The sequence below is a fragment of the Haliotis rufescens genome, unplaced genomic scaffold, assembly GCF_023055435.1.
Source record: "Haliotis rufescens isolate VD_foot unplaced genomic scaffold, xgHalRufe1.0.p SCAF_15, whole genome shotgun sequence".
In the NCBI taxonomy this organism is placed as follows: Eukaryota; Metazoa; Mollusca; class Gastropoda; order Lepetellida; family Haliotidae; genus Haliotis; species Haliotis rufescens.
In genome coordinates, this window is record NW_025963835.1 from 21278486 (window position 1) to 21294983 (window position 16498).

Here is a 16498-nt window from a genome sequence, read left to right on the forward strand (position 1 = left end):
ATGTATTCAAACTAACAATTCAATGATGTTGTGGAAGGGGGAATATCATACGTACAGCATCTGAGGGGCTTTATGATCGTTTGAGTCCCACTGAATTTGTCGTGTGGAGATTCCTGTCCCCAGTATTGCAGGCTTGTCAGCTGAAGGGGCTGGCGCATCGATCGATGGGTTTGTGTCCCTTGGTCATGCCAGGGTCTGACGATCATGGGTTTGAATCTGGAGTTGGTCTCAGTTCTGATCATTGACCCGTGAAGATCCGGGGTAAAATAGGTCTTCAGCAACCCATGCTTGCCGTAAAAGGCGACTTTGCTTGTCGTAAGAGGCGACTAACGGGATCAGGTGGTCAGGCTCGCTGACTTGGTTGATGCATGTCATCGATCCCAATTGCGTGGATCGATGCTCATGATGTAATCACTGGATTGTCTTGTCCAGACTCGATTATTTACAGACCGCCGTCATATAGTTGGAATATTGCTGAGTGTGGTGTAAAACAACAAACAAACCAACCAACCAACCTTGGTTTATTAGCATCGTTGGGGGCATGGGTGGCCCAGTCATCTAAGGTGCAGTGAATTGCGTCCCTTGGGCATGCCAGACACCTATGATTGTGGGTTCAAATCCCAGTTCGCCCCAATTATGTTTCTAGGTTTGTCAGCACCATACCCATGTTCATGGGTTTCATTAAAGTGGTAAACGTCTGAGACCTGCATCACTTGGGGCTTTCCTCCCACATTAAGCTGACACGCCGTGATATAACTGTAATAATGTTAAATGGGCGTTTAAAACGCAACTCACTCACTCACTCACTATTAGCATGGTTGACTACTTCACTTTCGGCCCTCCACCCACAGTCAGCTGACATGCTGTGTATACCTGAAATACTGGTCAGAGTCACGGGTGAGTGAGTGAGTACTGCTTTACGCTGTATCAGCAAGCTTGCAACTATTCATGTTGAGCAATGTTTATATTTCTACCATACGAAAATATTTGATGTTGAGAATCACTAAAGACTCAGTCAAATGTTGAATTAAGGGCACAGCTGCTAACTGACCCAAATATTTCGTATTTGTTCTGAATTAGCAACTAAATTACTGAAGTACAAAAGTATGATTTCTTTCTTAATTCCTACAAATAACATACCAAACTAAGGTGTGGGTGGGCCGAAATAGCAAGGACTAAATTTTCATAGACACCGGTAAACAGAGGGTAATTATTTAGCAATACTACGTCTGCTGTGAACCTGTCTTGCTTATCAACTGGTATGAAATCTATTTATTGTGTTGTACCTGGTCAATGGAAATTAATATCATCAGGCTTTGGAAGATCATAGCAAAATACTGACTGTAATTTGGGAAAGTTGGTAGCTGTGTGAAGGGAAAAACTGACTGTTTAAATACAGAGACATAAAACCCAACTCACTCACTAACTGATGACAGCGGGAATTGAATTGTTAGAATTTACTTTCATTACTTGGTTCACAGATCTGCAGACCCAAATTTCCCTAATTTCTCTGAGTCTGTTAACACATTTCATGAATATACTAGAAAGATTGGGGGCAGTCGGGTAGCCTAGTGTTTAAGCGTTCGCTAGTCACGCCGAAGACCCGGGTTCGATTCCCAACATGGGTACAATGTGTGAAGCCCATTTCTGGTGTCCCCCGCCGTGATATTGCTGGAATATTGCTAAAAGCGGCGTAAAACCATACTCACTCACTCACTAGAAAGATTGATTGGGGAAGGGAGGTAACTCTAAGACTTGTTCAAGGGAACTTTCTAACATGCATGTGTTGTGTTTTATTTCATCATGTTTTAGATTCAGTCCATACTTTAAAAAAAACAAACAATAAAAATATATGATTTTACAATTATTAGCTGTTGTTTTGAGGAAAGATCTGTAAACCAAGTAATTATTAAACCTTGTAATGTGTACTTGTTGATTCTGTGTCTGTGTTGCCCCGGGGGTGTGGATCAAAGATAGTACTATCAATCAGATTTAGCTGTGATTTAGCTGTAATATTGCCGACTGGAGCATTAAACAATTCCACTCAACATTCCTGTAATAACGACACTGATATAGTGTCTTGTAAGGTGGTTTGCTTGAAAAGAAAACATGTGGAGAAATGAATTGTAAATTGTAGATATATATTTTGCCAGGATATGGTTCTGCAGTAACTAGTATTAATGGATTGTGGAGCAAGATGTTTGGTAAAACAACAGCGTTGTAGTAGCAAATTATTGAGTGGGGAATACGTGAGATTAGAATTTGCTTGCCAGGGGCTTGTTGCCCAGAGCGATCTCAGTGCTACAACTATCATAAGTTTATGTTAAGGTATTAGAGTTGGTTAGGCTATCAAAAGTCTATGTTAAGATATGGAAGTTAGTGAGATAGTCATAGTACTAAAATCTTTGATGCACAAGGTCCTGTCGATTGCCTGTTGTATTTTGTACACTGACTATGTGGCCATGTTTCTTCCAGGACGGCCACAGTTCAGCTCGGATGATGCCTACCAGTGCTAAACCACCATTGCCGATCAGAGGGAGAAGTAGTGCCGGCGTATCTGGGCGGACTTCTCGCAACTCCAACACACGTAGTTCCGTATCCCGCCGCACTCCACGACCTCCGACCTCAAGATCAGACTCGAGCAGTTAAAAACAATGCCTGCCCCAGCTGTTCAGATTATCGATGCCATGGAGTGTTCGAAATTATGAATGGATGCTCACCAGTCCTTGTCAATACCATTATGATAAATCTTTAAGCTGACTTTAGATTCAAGAAAATCTTACTGCCTTATTTGGGGTCATGATGGGGTGTTTGTTGGAATAGCATATCTTAGTGTTTATACGGAATATGACATGGCTTGGAAGCGCATATATATTGTTACAGAATTGATTGTGTGTGTAAGTATTCCACAACTATTTGTTTGTATCTCTATTTATTTGTATATGTTATGCATGAACACCTCATCATGGACACATATAAAAAGGCATTTGTTGTCAAGAAAGTGTCTCACTTCTAAATGCCTTTCAAGGACAAGAATGTGTCATTATGATCTACAGTGGAAACTTGTTGTCTGGAAACCTGTAGGACCTCTATTGAACTTAGGGCATTTAAGATCAACAATATCTCTAGTGACAGGGCATATACTTAACAAAGTTAAGGATATGACTAATTTTGGAGATATTTGTTTGTAGTGAAATCTGAGCACATAATTTCATACAGATATCCTTAAAAATATTCATGATCCCTTATCTAGTCTTGTTCAGTATATTTTGCTGTTCAGCCTTGAAAAGGCCTTAAACGTTGACAATATGACTTGAAAATGGCTGGAATTTGACAACTATGGGTCACTCTACTGTTTTTCGTCACAGCAGAAGATTAGTGTGTAATTTAATCGTAATTCAGTATTGTTTTGAAACACTGGTATGTGGAATCTTTGATAATCTAATAAATATTTTAGTTATGTACTTTGATGTACAAATGAATGTGTTTGCAAGGACACTTGGGGCTTACTTTCAGCCTTACCAAATGTAACCAATGCCTTGAAAAACCCATGAACCGACCTTAAATTTGATGGCTCAAGTTTTGTAGGAGCCATGTTTTTAGAATGACAGATATGTTGTTTTCCATATGAGAACCAATGAGTATTTTCTAGATATCGGTTTGACATATATGTTGTTTTCCATATGAGAACCAATGAGTATTTTCTAGATATCGGTTTGACAATAAGGGGCAAGGTAGCTTATTGGTTACTGTGTTCACCCGTTGCACCAAACACCAGGTTTGATTCCCAACATTGTACTTTCAAAGCCCATTTCAGGGTTAGACCTTGACACTAGCCTGCCAGCCCGTAGCTAGTGCAAATTCCTGCGGGCTAGTACAAATTCCTGAATGCTAGTACAAATTCCTGCAGGCAAGTACCAATTCCTGCAGGCAAGTACTAATTCCTGCGGGCTAGTACAAATTCCTGCAGGCAAGTACAAATTCCTGCAGGCAAGTACAAATTCCTGTGGGCTAGTACAAATTCCTGCGGGCTAGTACATATTCCTGCAGGCTAGTACAAATTCCTGCAGGCAAGTACAAATTCCTGCAGGCAAGTACAAATTCCTACAGGCTAGTGCAAATTCCTGAAGGCTAGTGCAAATTCCTGCAGGCTAGTACAAATTCCTGCAGGCTAGTGCAAATTCCTGAAGGCTTGTACAAGTTCCTGCAGGCAAGTACAAATTCCTGCAGGCTAGTGCAAATTCCTGCAGGCTAGTACAAATTCCTGCAGGCTAGAAAAAAATTCCCAATTTCCCCATTGTTTTATCATTACAAGGGAGATTTGTTTCAACCTTGGCTATTAAGCGTCTGAGTTTAGTTCTAACCCTGCCATTTTTTCCTGTTTCCTGTTGTGAATTTGCTTGAATATTGTTAAAACTAAAATTCATGCTCACCCACAAGTTCAAGATAATGTGTATCAGCTGTATATGATGACAAGTTTCAGCTGTAGATGATGACAAGTATCAGCTGTAGATGATGACAAGTATCAGCTGTAGATGATGACAAGTATCAGCTGTAGATGATGACAAGTATCAACTGGAGATGACAGTATTTTACTGGAGTGGGGTTGTGGGAGTTTGCAGGGGGAACCAAGAGATGCCATCCGTCCATTTCTACATGTGATATAGTGTTGTTGTAACAACCAGGTATTTAATATTGTGTATATAACCTCTACATTGTGTATACATAGTTTGCATATGGATTATATGTGTATTACATTTACATACAGTTTCTCCTTGTTTCCGATTCCGTCCATTGGTTGTTTGTTTATTGTTTTGTTTACAGCTGAGGTCATTGAGTACATGTAGTCATTGCTTGTTGATTTTTATTCTGAAGCACTGAGGATGAGATGGGATAAGAAGGGCCGTTTTGGGGCCAGTGTCAATTTCTTAAAGTTTGGGAAAACTGATTACTGTATTCAACGTAATAAGCGCCCTGCTCTAATAAGCGCCCACGGCGATATTTGCTAATATATTGGCAAGTGAACAATCCCAATTAGCACCCCTTCTGATTAATCAATGTACACAAGACTTATTTATTTGCGTATTATACACACTCGTGTGTTATATGCACCCTTAATTATGGGCAATTAAATTCTGGATAAATATATCTGTCGTGTATAATACACACAGACTTTTATTTTGTATCATTTCAGGCTGTCAGCATAAACCACAAAATTTACAATCTTTCAACTCTGGGTTTTTTTCTCCAAAATTTTACTCTAAGAAGAGCCCCCTATTTCAAATTTTGAGAGCGCCCTGGGTGCTTATTACGTCGAATAAAGATGTGAAGATGATCAGACTTGTTCCAATGTCTTATACCAGTCTTTTATCATTTCTAAACTTGCAGAGGTTTCAACTTTTGTCAAGGTCAAATGCGTTAATATGGCTAAAATGGGTGAAATGCTTGATTTTCAGTTTGATATTCAATCTTGAGAAAACTAAGTATGACCAAGTCTGTGAGTCAGTATGATATTTTTACATTGTTCTTTTTTGTCTACATCTCCTGATGTGTCAAAGACTTTCTGATGTTGAAATACCAGCAAAATTGTTCCTGGAATACTCTAAAAGCAGACTTTTCTTTGCCCTACCTATGCCTTTGGTGCTGGTGAGAGGAACAAAGCTTAATTCACATTCATATGAACATATGATTCTACTTTCATAATGATTTGTAAAGAATTCCCCCATTTTTTACATTATGCATATCCCATGGCCAAAGATGGCTCTTATCCTGTCTCATCCTTTACCATCTTGTTGTCTCAGTGATGCAGGAATATGAAAACTATTGCATTATCTTTCAACATTATTCCTGCTTCTTTTTTTACGAAAGAACAACTTGCATATGTTTTTTATTAATTGCCATGCAAATTGATGACTTCCGGACACTTCTATATTTTCAATGTTTTTGTGTCATGTTATTTTATTCATGAAAGAGACATGATTGATTATAGAATAGTCTGATTTGAAGTCTGTCATTTAATCTAATAGTTACACCAGACCTTTTTTAGGCAGTTAAAGAGTTTTGGCTCCAAAATTCAGGTCGGTGGATAAAAAAGTTCAAAGATGAAAATTTAGGTTTCAAACATATTTTAAAATTTTCATCTCGCAGTTTGTTTTAATATATTATCTTAAAATTCAAGATACATTTTCAACAGGTTTTAATCATAGTATTTTTAATAATATATTTATATTGATAGTGACAGTAAATGAGTGGTTTTTTTTAAAATTTGACTTATTTCAGGTCGGCAGAACAAAGCACAGATTTCCATTTAGTTACTTTTTTTCACATTTCAATTTTTTTAAGTCCACAGATTCATAAACCAAGTTTAAAAAAAAATCTGTCCTTAAAGGGTCAGTAGTTGGCTCAGTTGCTCATCACACCAGAACTGGGTTCTATTCCCAAATGGTTGCTATGTGTGAAGGCCATTTTGTACCCCTGTCCTTCATGATGAAATCAGGGTTAAAAAACATTACTCCTTCTAAATATCACACTTGGCACCAGTAGAAGTCTAAGAGGCAACTCTGGGGATCAAGGGATCAGGCACACTGTTTGGGCTGATTGCATGTAATCGTATCATAATTGAGTAGATCGATGCTCATGATGTCAATCACTGGACTGTCTGGACCGGTCTCAATATTTTGACTGCTGTCATATAACTGGGATATTGCTGAGTGTGGTGTAAAACAACAAACAAACAAACAATACTTATTGCTGAAAGCAGTGTTAAACCAAAACCACTCTCATCGCCAGCAATATTCATTGGTTTAAAAAAAGATCATTTGAATGTACACCTATGTCCAGTTTATTGAAAATAGAGTTGGTGGTTTGTCTGAGATTATGTAAAATAGATGTTATTCATAGCTCACACATCCTTATTGTCAATAATCTTCAGTTAACACCAAGCAGTTTTTAAAATAAAAATTGCATAACTTTTTATTAACTTCTTCAAGTAAGAATGACTTTATGAGACTGTTTCCCTGTCAACTACTTGCAGTGTTACTGGCTTCCACTACGTCTGTCTACAATGTCTACTGTCTGCTGTCTACTTTCCCGCCTGTGCCTTACTGATAATGTTAAATTCAGAATGTCTTTCAAATTTTGCACCTTTGTAATTCAGAGATATGAGAAAACATTCAAATTGTAAATTCTCTTCTCTTAAAATGAACAGCAGTGTGATAGGTAAGTAATTTTAATATGTTCACAACTGTTATAAGATTGTGGTCATGGTGAACTATTGCCATGGAAACAGACAACCATGTTATTCTGTGAGGAACTCCTAATAATGAGTGTACTTGAAGAAAATGGCAATATTTTTGAAAATTCAATCGTAGATGTGATTTCATTTTGCAAATGGCTCAGTATTCTTTCAATCCCGTCCTAGTCCGTCTGCCTTCTGTGATAGATATTTTCGTTCTTTTTATTTGAATGACAGATGTTTGTGGTTGACAAACATGTACAGTGTACAAACATTTGTGTGACGTGTGATCTTCTCTTGCCTGATAATGCAAGGTGTCATCAGGACATGGATGACATGAAAATGACATTGTTTATTTTTGACAGTGCTTATTCTTGTAACCGTTGTATCGACAAATACTCTCAACTGTATATTTTGCAACAGAAACGTTTGTATCTAGATATCAGGGAAGGCAATGTATAAAATGGCAACAGTCCCACATTTGTTAAAAGAAATGATCATCAGAACTTGTTACAGGATGGAAATGTCTGACATTGTCACATAATGTTCTCAATCAGACTGCCTCTCATTGTAAGGAATATATAATGAGTGGGGTAAAATTTAAAGTCCCATCGGCATTATTTCAGCCATTTTGCGACGTAAGGAATTTATAGGAAGTCTTGATGTGGATATTAAATATATTGGTTCAAGGTTTCTGACACTTTAAATGAAATATATATGAGGTTCATAATTATTTGAGTACCACTTTACAGGAGGGGTGAAACAATACAATGGTGCACCGGGAGTTTTCATTCAATGATACGATATATGATATGTTTTTTCTGTATCGATATAAGACGATACACTTGCTAGCACAAATTACTCACTACTCGTTTAATGACCCCAAGCATATTTCTCTGTCAGATATTGCAAAATGTGTTGTAAATAGCGTTTCAAGTTCACTGCTAAAAATAGCCATTACAACTTTGTGTCAGAAGCTAGCTTTTCCTTTTGAACCTGCTCTGAAATATTTATAGTCAAAAAGTGTTTATGCGATATCGTGATACGTAACATATTGTGACCCATGTAGCATGATACGTATTGTATCATGACATTCCTGTATCGTTTCACCCGTCCTGTACAGGATTAGAAGTTACCGTTTATTTTCACTGGTCCGCAAAACGTATCTGCTACAGAGATGCCATCTACCTAAAGGTAAAAGTGGCAGTCCACGAGGAAATGTCACCAGCACTTCCTGAAGTCTACGAGTCTTACTGAATGTTAATTTCAAACCCTGCTTTAAAACAGAAACATCCGGTTACACCAATACTAGATGATTCTGTCCCAGATTTGGTTCTGTATATTTAACAAGACAATGACTTCCAGGTTTTAAAGCTCTCTTTCAACTTTGGACAAACTGACTTGGACAAAATAGCAATATCTCTTCTTGGCTATGTTCTCGGGCAAGAAGAACCTGGGTTCCGGTTCACCCCAATAGTTTCTAGGTGTCAGCACTATACCCGTGCTCACTTTCTTGATAAAGGTTCTGGGGACACGGGTGACCCAGTCGTCTAAGGCGCCAAGATTCTCTGTGCAGAGTTGCGTCCCTTGGGCACGCCAGAAACCTATGATTGTGGGTTCGAATCCCGGTTCATCCGCATTATTTTTCTAGGTTTGTCAGCACCATACCCGTGCTCGTGGGTTTCACCGAAGTGGTAAACCTCTGGGACCTGCATCACTTCGGGCTTTCCTCCCACATTAAGCTGACACACCGTGATATAACTGGAATAATGTTAAAAGCGGCGTTAAACCCAACTCACTCACTTGATAAAGGTTCTAGCTTCTGTACTGAATAATTTGAAAAGAATAAAAAAAGGTATACCATCTCGTCTTTGCTGCGACATCATGCCACTTCAAGGGTCTTCATTGTTTGACAATCTGATGAGCTTGGTCCCTGATCATTTATATTCTTGCAAGTCAAATCTAAATCTAAATTTGTGTCTTTAGACATTTCATATTTTTTTTTAACTTATTCTTAGGCGACTTTTTGATGGCGACAGGGCCAGATGCTGGTGTTGCTGTAAAAGAATCTATAATGCATGACTCATCCGTCTATTTGAATGTGTAATTCATTATGCTTATCTCACCAGAATCATTGCAGGGGGTAGGAATCAGTAAATATCGTAGCTGATATTATCATATACATTTTGTGCTGGAAATTATCATGTATTAAGTATATCAAATAAATATATGTCAGCTTTAATAGTTAGCAGTTACGTGTATGAGTTCACATAAATCAGTCACATTGTGTATTTATTGATGTTTATCTATATTTATTTTCTCAGAAGACTGTTTTATAATGGTGTATAGTGATTCTGTAACAAAAGGCGTAACCTATTTTTATACTGCAGGTACTAGGTTTAGTTAGATTCATTTTGAGAATAGTCTATTTCATTCGATGCCTGGCATCTTAGGAGCTTGAGTTGAAAGTCCAGTTTTGAAATTTTTGCATACATGACCTAATATGGCTATATTGTGAGAATTTTGTTGAATTTTGTTGAATTTAGTAATGAAACAAGATTGTCATACTTTATCATTTGTGAAGAAAGGTTTAAAAATCAGCGTATTTATTTTATCAGCTTGTCGGTAATTGAATCAGGAAGCAAGCCAGGGTCTCATTTCACAGGATGATTGTATTGCTATCGTAACTCCAATGGTTTAACATTGACTGATGACAGCTCTACTGCTAAGATGACCACACTGAAACAGGTACATCGTGACATTGACCGACAACAGTCGTAGTACTAAGATTTTTAAGTGCAATTATTATTGTGCCATTGTTTAATGTTTAAGGGCAAAAAAAGCAGAGGGTTAGAATATAAAGCAAAAGGCAGTTCCAGGGAAGGGGATTATATAAATATTGACTTTTTAGGACCTGCTGGAGATTGGAAGTACAAAGTTCAGATGGCCATACATAGGGACACCAGGTGTCTGATGGAGGATTACAACCCTTGTACATTCCCTTTGTAGCACAGTCACCTCATGGCAGCCCAACGATGGTAGCCGGAATAAATATTATACATAGACTCAAGTGTGTGTTGTTTCTTGTAGTCGGACTCTCTCCCAGCAGTCAGTCTGGTACTTCCATGTTGATTTGCTCGTCACTGCCCACACATTTGTTCCACCATCACTTGGGACATCACCAAAGGTGGACACATACTGACGGCTGCAGGCATTCAACATGGCCCATGGTGGACACATACTGACGGCTGCAGGCATTCAACATGGCCAAAGGTGGACACATACTGACAGCTGCAGGCATTCAACATCACCAAAGGTGGACACATACTGACGGCTGCAGGCATTCAACATCACCAAAGGTGGACACATACTGACAGCTGCAGGCATTCAACATCACCAAAGGTGGACACATACTGACGGCTGCAGGCATTCAACATCACCAAAGGTGGACACATACTGACGGCTGCAGGCATTCAACATGGCCAAAGGTGGACACATACTGACAGCTGCAGGCATTCAACATCACCAAAGGTGGACACATACTGACAGCTGCAGGCATTCAACATCACCAAAGGTGGACACATACTGACGGCTGCAGGCATTCAACATCACCAAAGGTGGACACATACTGACAGCTGCAGGCATTCAACATCACCAAAGGTGGACACATACTGACGGCTGCAGGCATTCAACATCACCAAAGGTGGACACATACTGACGGCTGCAGGCATTCAACATCACCAAAGGTGGACACATACTGACGGCTGCAGGCATTCAACAGGGCCCATGGTGGACACATACTGACAGCTGCAGGCATACAACATGGCCCAAGGTGGACACATACTGACAGCTGCAGGCATTCAACAGGGCCCATGGTGGACCCACACTGACAGCTGCAGGCATTCAACATGGCCAAAGGTGGACACATACTGACAGCTGCAGGCATACAACATGGCCAAAGGTGGACACATACTGACGGCTGCAGGCATTCAACATGGCCAAAGGTGGACACATACTGACAGCTGCAGGCATTCAACATGGCCAAAGGTGGACACATACTGACAGCTGCAGGCATACAACATGGCCAAAGGTGGACACATACTGACAGCTGCAGGCATTCAACATGGCCAAAGGTGGACCCACACTGACAGCTGCAGGCATACAACAGGGCCCATGGTGGACCCACACTGTCAGCTGCAGGCATTCAACAGGGCCCATGGTGGACCCACACTGACAGCTGCAGGCATTCAACATGGCCCAAGGTGGACCCACATTGAACATGGCCCAAGCTGAACACACTGACTGGGCCCGGGTTCAATGAACAGGGCCCAGGTGCATCTGATGTCATATTTTCCTGTTCAGCAGGGAACTGACAACAAGCTCATCTGAATGATTTTGACAACAATCTTGGAGATAAAGTTTATTTCATTTTATTCAGTTACAGAAACTAAATCAATAATACAAATTATCACATAACAAAAACAATCACAGGAATGAACAATGATATATTTTCACATATTGATTATCACTTTACAATTAAGTACATAAAACAAAATAAAGCAGTGATAAGAATTTAGCTGAAAATAAAAATTGAAAAGAGCATTCAGTAGACTCAACAGTACTGAAACAAAGTAAATATAAAGTGTATATATGAAGTTTATAAAATATCTTTTATTTGCACTAATAATCTCAGCCGATATACGGCCATCGATTAACAATCGTATCGGTTAATTTGACTACCTGAATCAAAATATTAAGCAATAATATCCTATTATTTAGCATGTACTTTCTATAATTCTGAGTCAAGGTGACATCCAGTCCAACACACAACTACATTACTCAAGTATATTTTATCTAAGGACATGTTTCAATAGTTTACATGAATAATCATACAGATTTATGCTATCAACTAACAACCTGATCAGCAATTTGAGAAAGGTATCCAAATTTTCATTTCCTTCAAATTCCTAATGTGTACTACAGTTGTGAACAAAAGGGGACGTTTCTATGACGCCATCTCCTGACGTATGTCGACATTACTCCCAAGACACACAGACATCAGGTCTGCAGACACTCCTGCACACATGGCGAGGCTAGATCTAGGGGAATAGAAAATATTTACGCGAAACACTTTCTGAACAAATGATAGTCGAGGCGAAGAAGGCATTGGCCTCACAATAGGGCTGTTGCGGGTACTCGGGTAGGTACTCAGTAGGACCTGGGTATCCACAGGACTACCCGGACCCGTGTTTAGTCACGTAATATATTGTCTAATGGCAAAAATGATCTAGAACTCTATGGTTACACTACAAGTCACTAATGTTCGCATTTCTTTCTGTGTTTCCAAAGCATGACTCCCAAAAGATTTTATATATATTGTTAAATGACAAAGAATTATCTAGAACTCTATGGTTAAACTACAAGTCACTATAAGTGACTAATGTTTGCATTTCTTTTTGAGTATGCACACATTCCTCCTGACTTTATATGTATGAATAAAGATAAAACTTCAGTCAAATTCAGTTGATGCATAACCGGGTGTTTTATATGTTTATCTAAATACATTTTGCCAGGGCTACGGTCAAACAATTCCCAGTCGGACATTTTGACCTATCTCTTGAGGCCTACAGCGGGTACCCAGGTAGGGTCGGGTAATATGGGGGTGGGTACCCGGGTAGTAAATTTGGACTCGTCCCAGTCCATCCCCTGCTTTCATTGGAGGACACGGTCGAACCAATGAGAAACAAAGAATTTTCTTTTCAACCTTTTTACCTGTTATATCTTATTACATGTACATGGTTTACAGTATATTCAGCCCAGTAATCTTAAATTGAAAAAAAAAAAATTAACCTCCATACTAATTTACTGTTGATGAACGAAATACAAACATTTAGCCGACCATTTTATTGATTTAGTAGTTGGTGAAACATTGATTTCACCAGACTCCGTCATCTTTTTAGAAATCCAAAAATAGTTGCAGCAAAAATACCAACCTGTGTGGCAACAGGGCTTTGACTACAGACTCTAGCACCTGGGGGAGCCATAAGCTTGAAATCGCAAGTGATTTTGCCCCCTTCATAACTACAAATTACTCTGTTCTTTTGTGATAAAAATGGATATGTACATTGTGAATTTTTTGTAACATATCACCTTCAGAAAAAAAATATAAATAATAATGAAAAATAACCATCTAAACACCTACAAATTACATTTCCATAAAACATTCTGTAATAAGTACTTTTGTTTCTCAGTTTATTGGTTGGCAATGATTGAAAAAAACCCACCAAAAAACGCAGTTAACTGTTGAATAATAGGTAAAATAGCATTGTTATCAGAGATTAAGCCTATTAAGAAGAGTCTGTGACGTCTCTGATGAACCAGTAATGATCCAGACCTTGAGATTATATGGATTTTCCTATGCAAATGATCTTTTGAAAAATTGAAACCAATGAAATGTCAGTATGGAAAGAACCAATCAACAGCCATGTTTCATGTTGTGTGGAGTGTGCTCGCAGCCTATTGGCTGAAGGGGTCACTGCCTGTCTTGGGTGTAACATAGGGCACATCGTTCACATTTTCACAATAAATCTTTTGTTGATTTTTCCGCCTGAAATACAATGAATTTGTATTCTCCAATGTTATCTCAATGTATTCACATTAAACCATTTATCTCAGAATCTTGACTATCTCAAAAAGGTCCTTGACCTTCAGTTCCACTTGCTTCTGGTTGCTTATCCTTATAAGGCTAAGAAAGAACACAATTGGTTCTCAGTCCTTCATTTGAATAATGGTGGACACAAAGCTCGCTTCGTCTTTTATGCAAAGATCTTGTCTTAAAATGACCCTGTTGAGAGAATGAGTGAGTGAGTATGGTTTTACGTCGCTTTTAGCAATATTATGCTACCCGACCGCCTCAGTGGGAGAGTGGCTCACAGCGATTCATTGGCAAAAATCTCGCGGTTCAAAAGAAAACAAACAGATCCATACAAAATGATACAAATTTGGTTCTCCTACAGAACACATAAACAAAAAAATATTTTTTTATAATAAAAAAAAATAATGATTAAAAATAATCTCATAATGTGAGGTGTTAAGAATTTACTGATACAAAAGGGCCTGTGTGTATCCCACAGCTTAAATAGCTGAAAATAAAGTGCATGATTTATTTTTTATCATAATAAGCATACTCTATCAACAAAGGTGGATCAACAAAAAACAGCTAGTCAAAATATTCATCAGTGTATTGCACAGCGCCAGAATGGCTTCAACTAACCTATCACCAGACTGGCATTGACTACGCCCACGTGGCCATCAGGGCAGAAATTAGTCTTCCAACTATATAGGAATTTGTTTTCTTCTATACTCCTAATGACATGTCATTATATTCTCCACAGACGATGCTTCCCAAGAGTAGCAATGTCAAATGTATAATGACATTACTAATTTGAGATACAGTTTCAAAATTCAGGTAATTTTTCTTCCATTTTTTCACATTTAAATGATCAAACTTTTAGGATCAACATTTGACGGAGGACTACTCAACAGAAATTAACATTGCCCAGGAAGTTGACCGGAATAATCTATCACTTTGATAAATGTCTGTCAGGTTCAAATTGGTCTTACAAAATGGCAGATTCTATGCGGCTCTCTGATTGGTCAGTCACGTTGTTCGGGTGACAGGTGGCGATAGATTAGTCGAACACTACAGTGAAGTGTAACAAGCTTAGTGACCACATTTATATACATCAACAAAACACAATTACTTCATTAGTAAAATATATCTATGTGATACACATTTGATCGGCAGACGGTGACCTTGGTTACCTTGGGCCCATTTCAAACTTGACACAAACTTCGGATGTCTCGTCTTCACTTATCCTCAACTGAAGTTGAACACCTGAACTGTTCCCATGACTAGAGTAAATCAGTTATGGCCATCCGGTGTTCTTTAACTTCTTTTGGGGAGTATATATGCCACGTATACCACCTATATCCAATATTCAGCCATACACAGGAAGAAGTAAGGATTTTATACTTGGCACCAACTCATCGGTAATTTGGTTCTTCAACTATTTTTTATCAAGTTTTGAGCTGGACATTTTTGTAAACTTGTAATCTAATCTGATACTTTATACTTGGCACCAACTGATCGGTAATTTGGTTCTTCAAATATTTTAGGTCAAATTTTGAGTTGGACATTTTTTGTATACTTGTAATCTAATCTGATACTTTATACTTGGTGCCAACTGATCGGTTATTAGGTTCTTCAAATATTTTTGGTCAAATTTTGAGGTGGACATTTCTTGTAAACTTGTAATCTAATCTGATACTTTATACTAGGCGCCAACTCATCGATAATTTGGTTCTTCAAATATTTTTGGTCAAATTTTGAGTTGGACATTTTTTGTAAACTTGTAATGACCAACATATAATCATAAAATTTAGACAGAAACTTAAAATTGATGTCAGTCGATGTATGCATCTGATGTGCAACACATTATGCATGAATACACATGCACGAGTGCACATTATGCACGAATACATATTATGGATTAATCGTAGAGTTTGTTATTTTAGAACCTTGGAACAGATATTTTTGTTAGTCGATATACATGTATGGTGATTTAATTGAGCTTTAATCACCAAAGAGTTTTTTTATTCATTTTTTCTATAAGTAGATTATTCATAACAAGTAATCAATATATTTAGGCCAACAGGTTAGCCACAAACAAGAAGCTAACAAGCATATTTCCTATATCAACCTGAACTAATACAATCAGCATTATGTCTCACACACAGAAGGTAACAGATTTCCTAATTCCTTTCATACATCTCTCACAGCCCCTGTACATCATGGTTGATTTCATCATCTTCATATGACCTGATACACATCAACTGTCTGATAACACACACACACACAGAACAGTTCATCTGAACAGTTCCCCTGCTACAAGCTTTGAAGATACAAACTAATTCAGAAAAACTCTTACACACAGATTTCAATTTTTTCCACATTAATCAGTTTCACAAATATTTTAGTTTATTATTTCCACATTAATTAGTAAGACATGTATCATATTTTTGCATTCCTAACTTACACAAAGAGTAAATTAAATTTTAAAAACTTTATTTGTATTATTTCCGCACTAATTACTCATACAAATATCACATCTAATTTCTACATTAGTTGCTTTTGTTCTTTTACCTAATCTAAATTTCCAACAACAAAAATGTTTAAAATGCTGTGTTTGATTGAAATTTAAT

The 16498-nt window shown here is 38.1% G+C and overlaps 1 protein-coding gene across 2 annotated transcripts in view; it reads left to right on the top strand.

Annotated features, from left to right (window-relative positions):
- The window catches only part of LOC124135185 (espin-like), a 51738-nt gene extending 47483 nt beyond the window's left edge, over positions 1-4255 (top strand). Inside the window, exon 15 of one of the 2 annotated variants that reach the window (XM_046500425.2) lies at positions 2476-4255. In XM_046500425.2, coding sequence (XP_046356381.2) covers positions 2476-2649 — 174 coding nt within the window. In that variant the 3' untranslated portion in view covers positions 2650-4255. The remainder of the gene's footprint in view (positions 1-2475) is intronic. The other variant, XM_046500426.2, reaches the window with a different exon arrangement.
- Positions 4256-16498: the final 12243 nt, after the last annotated feature.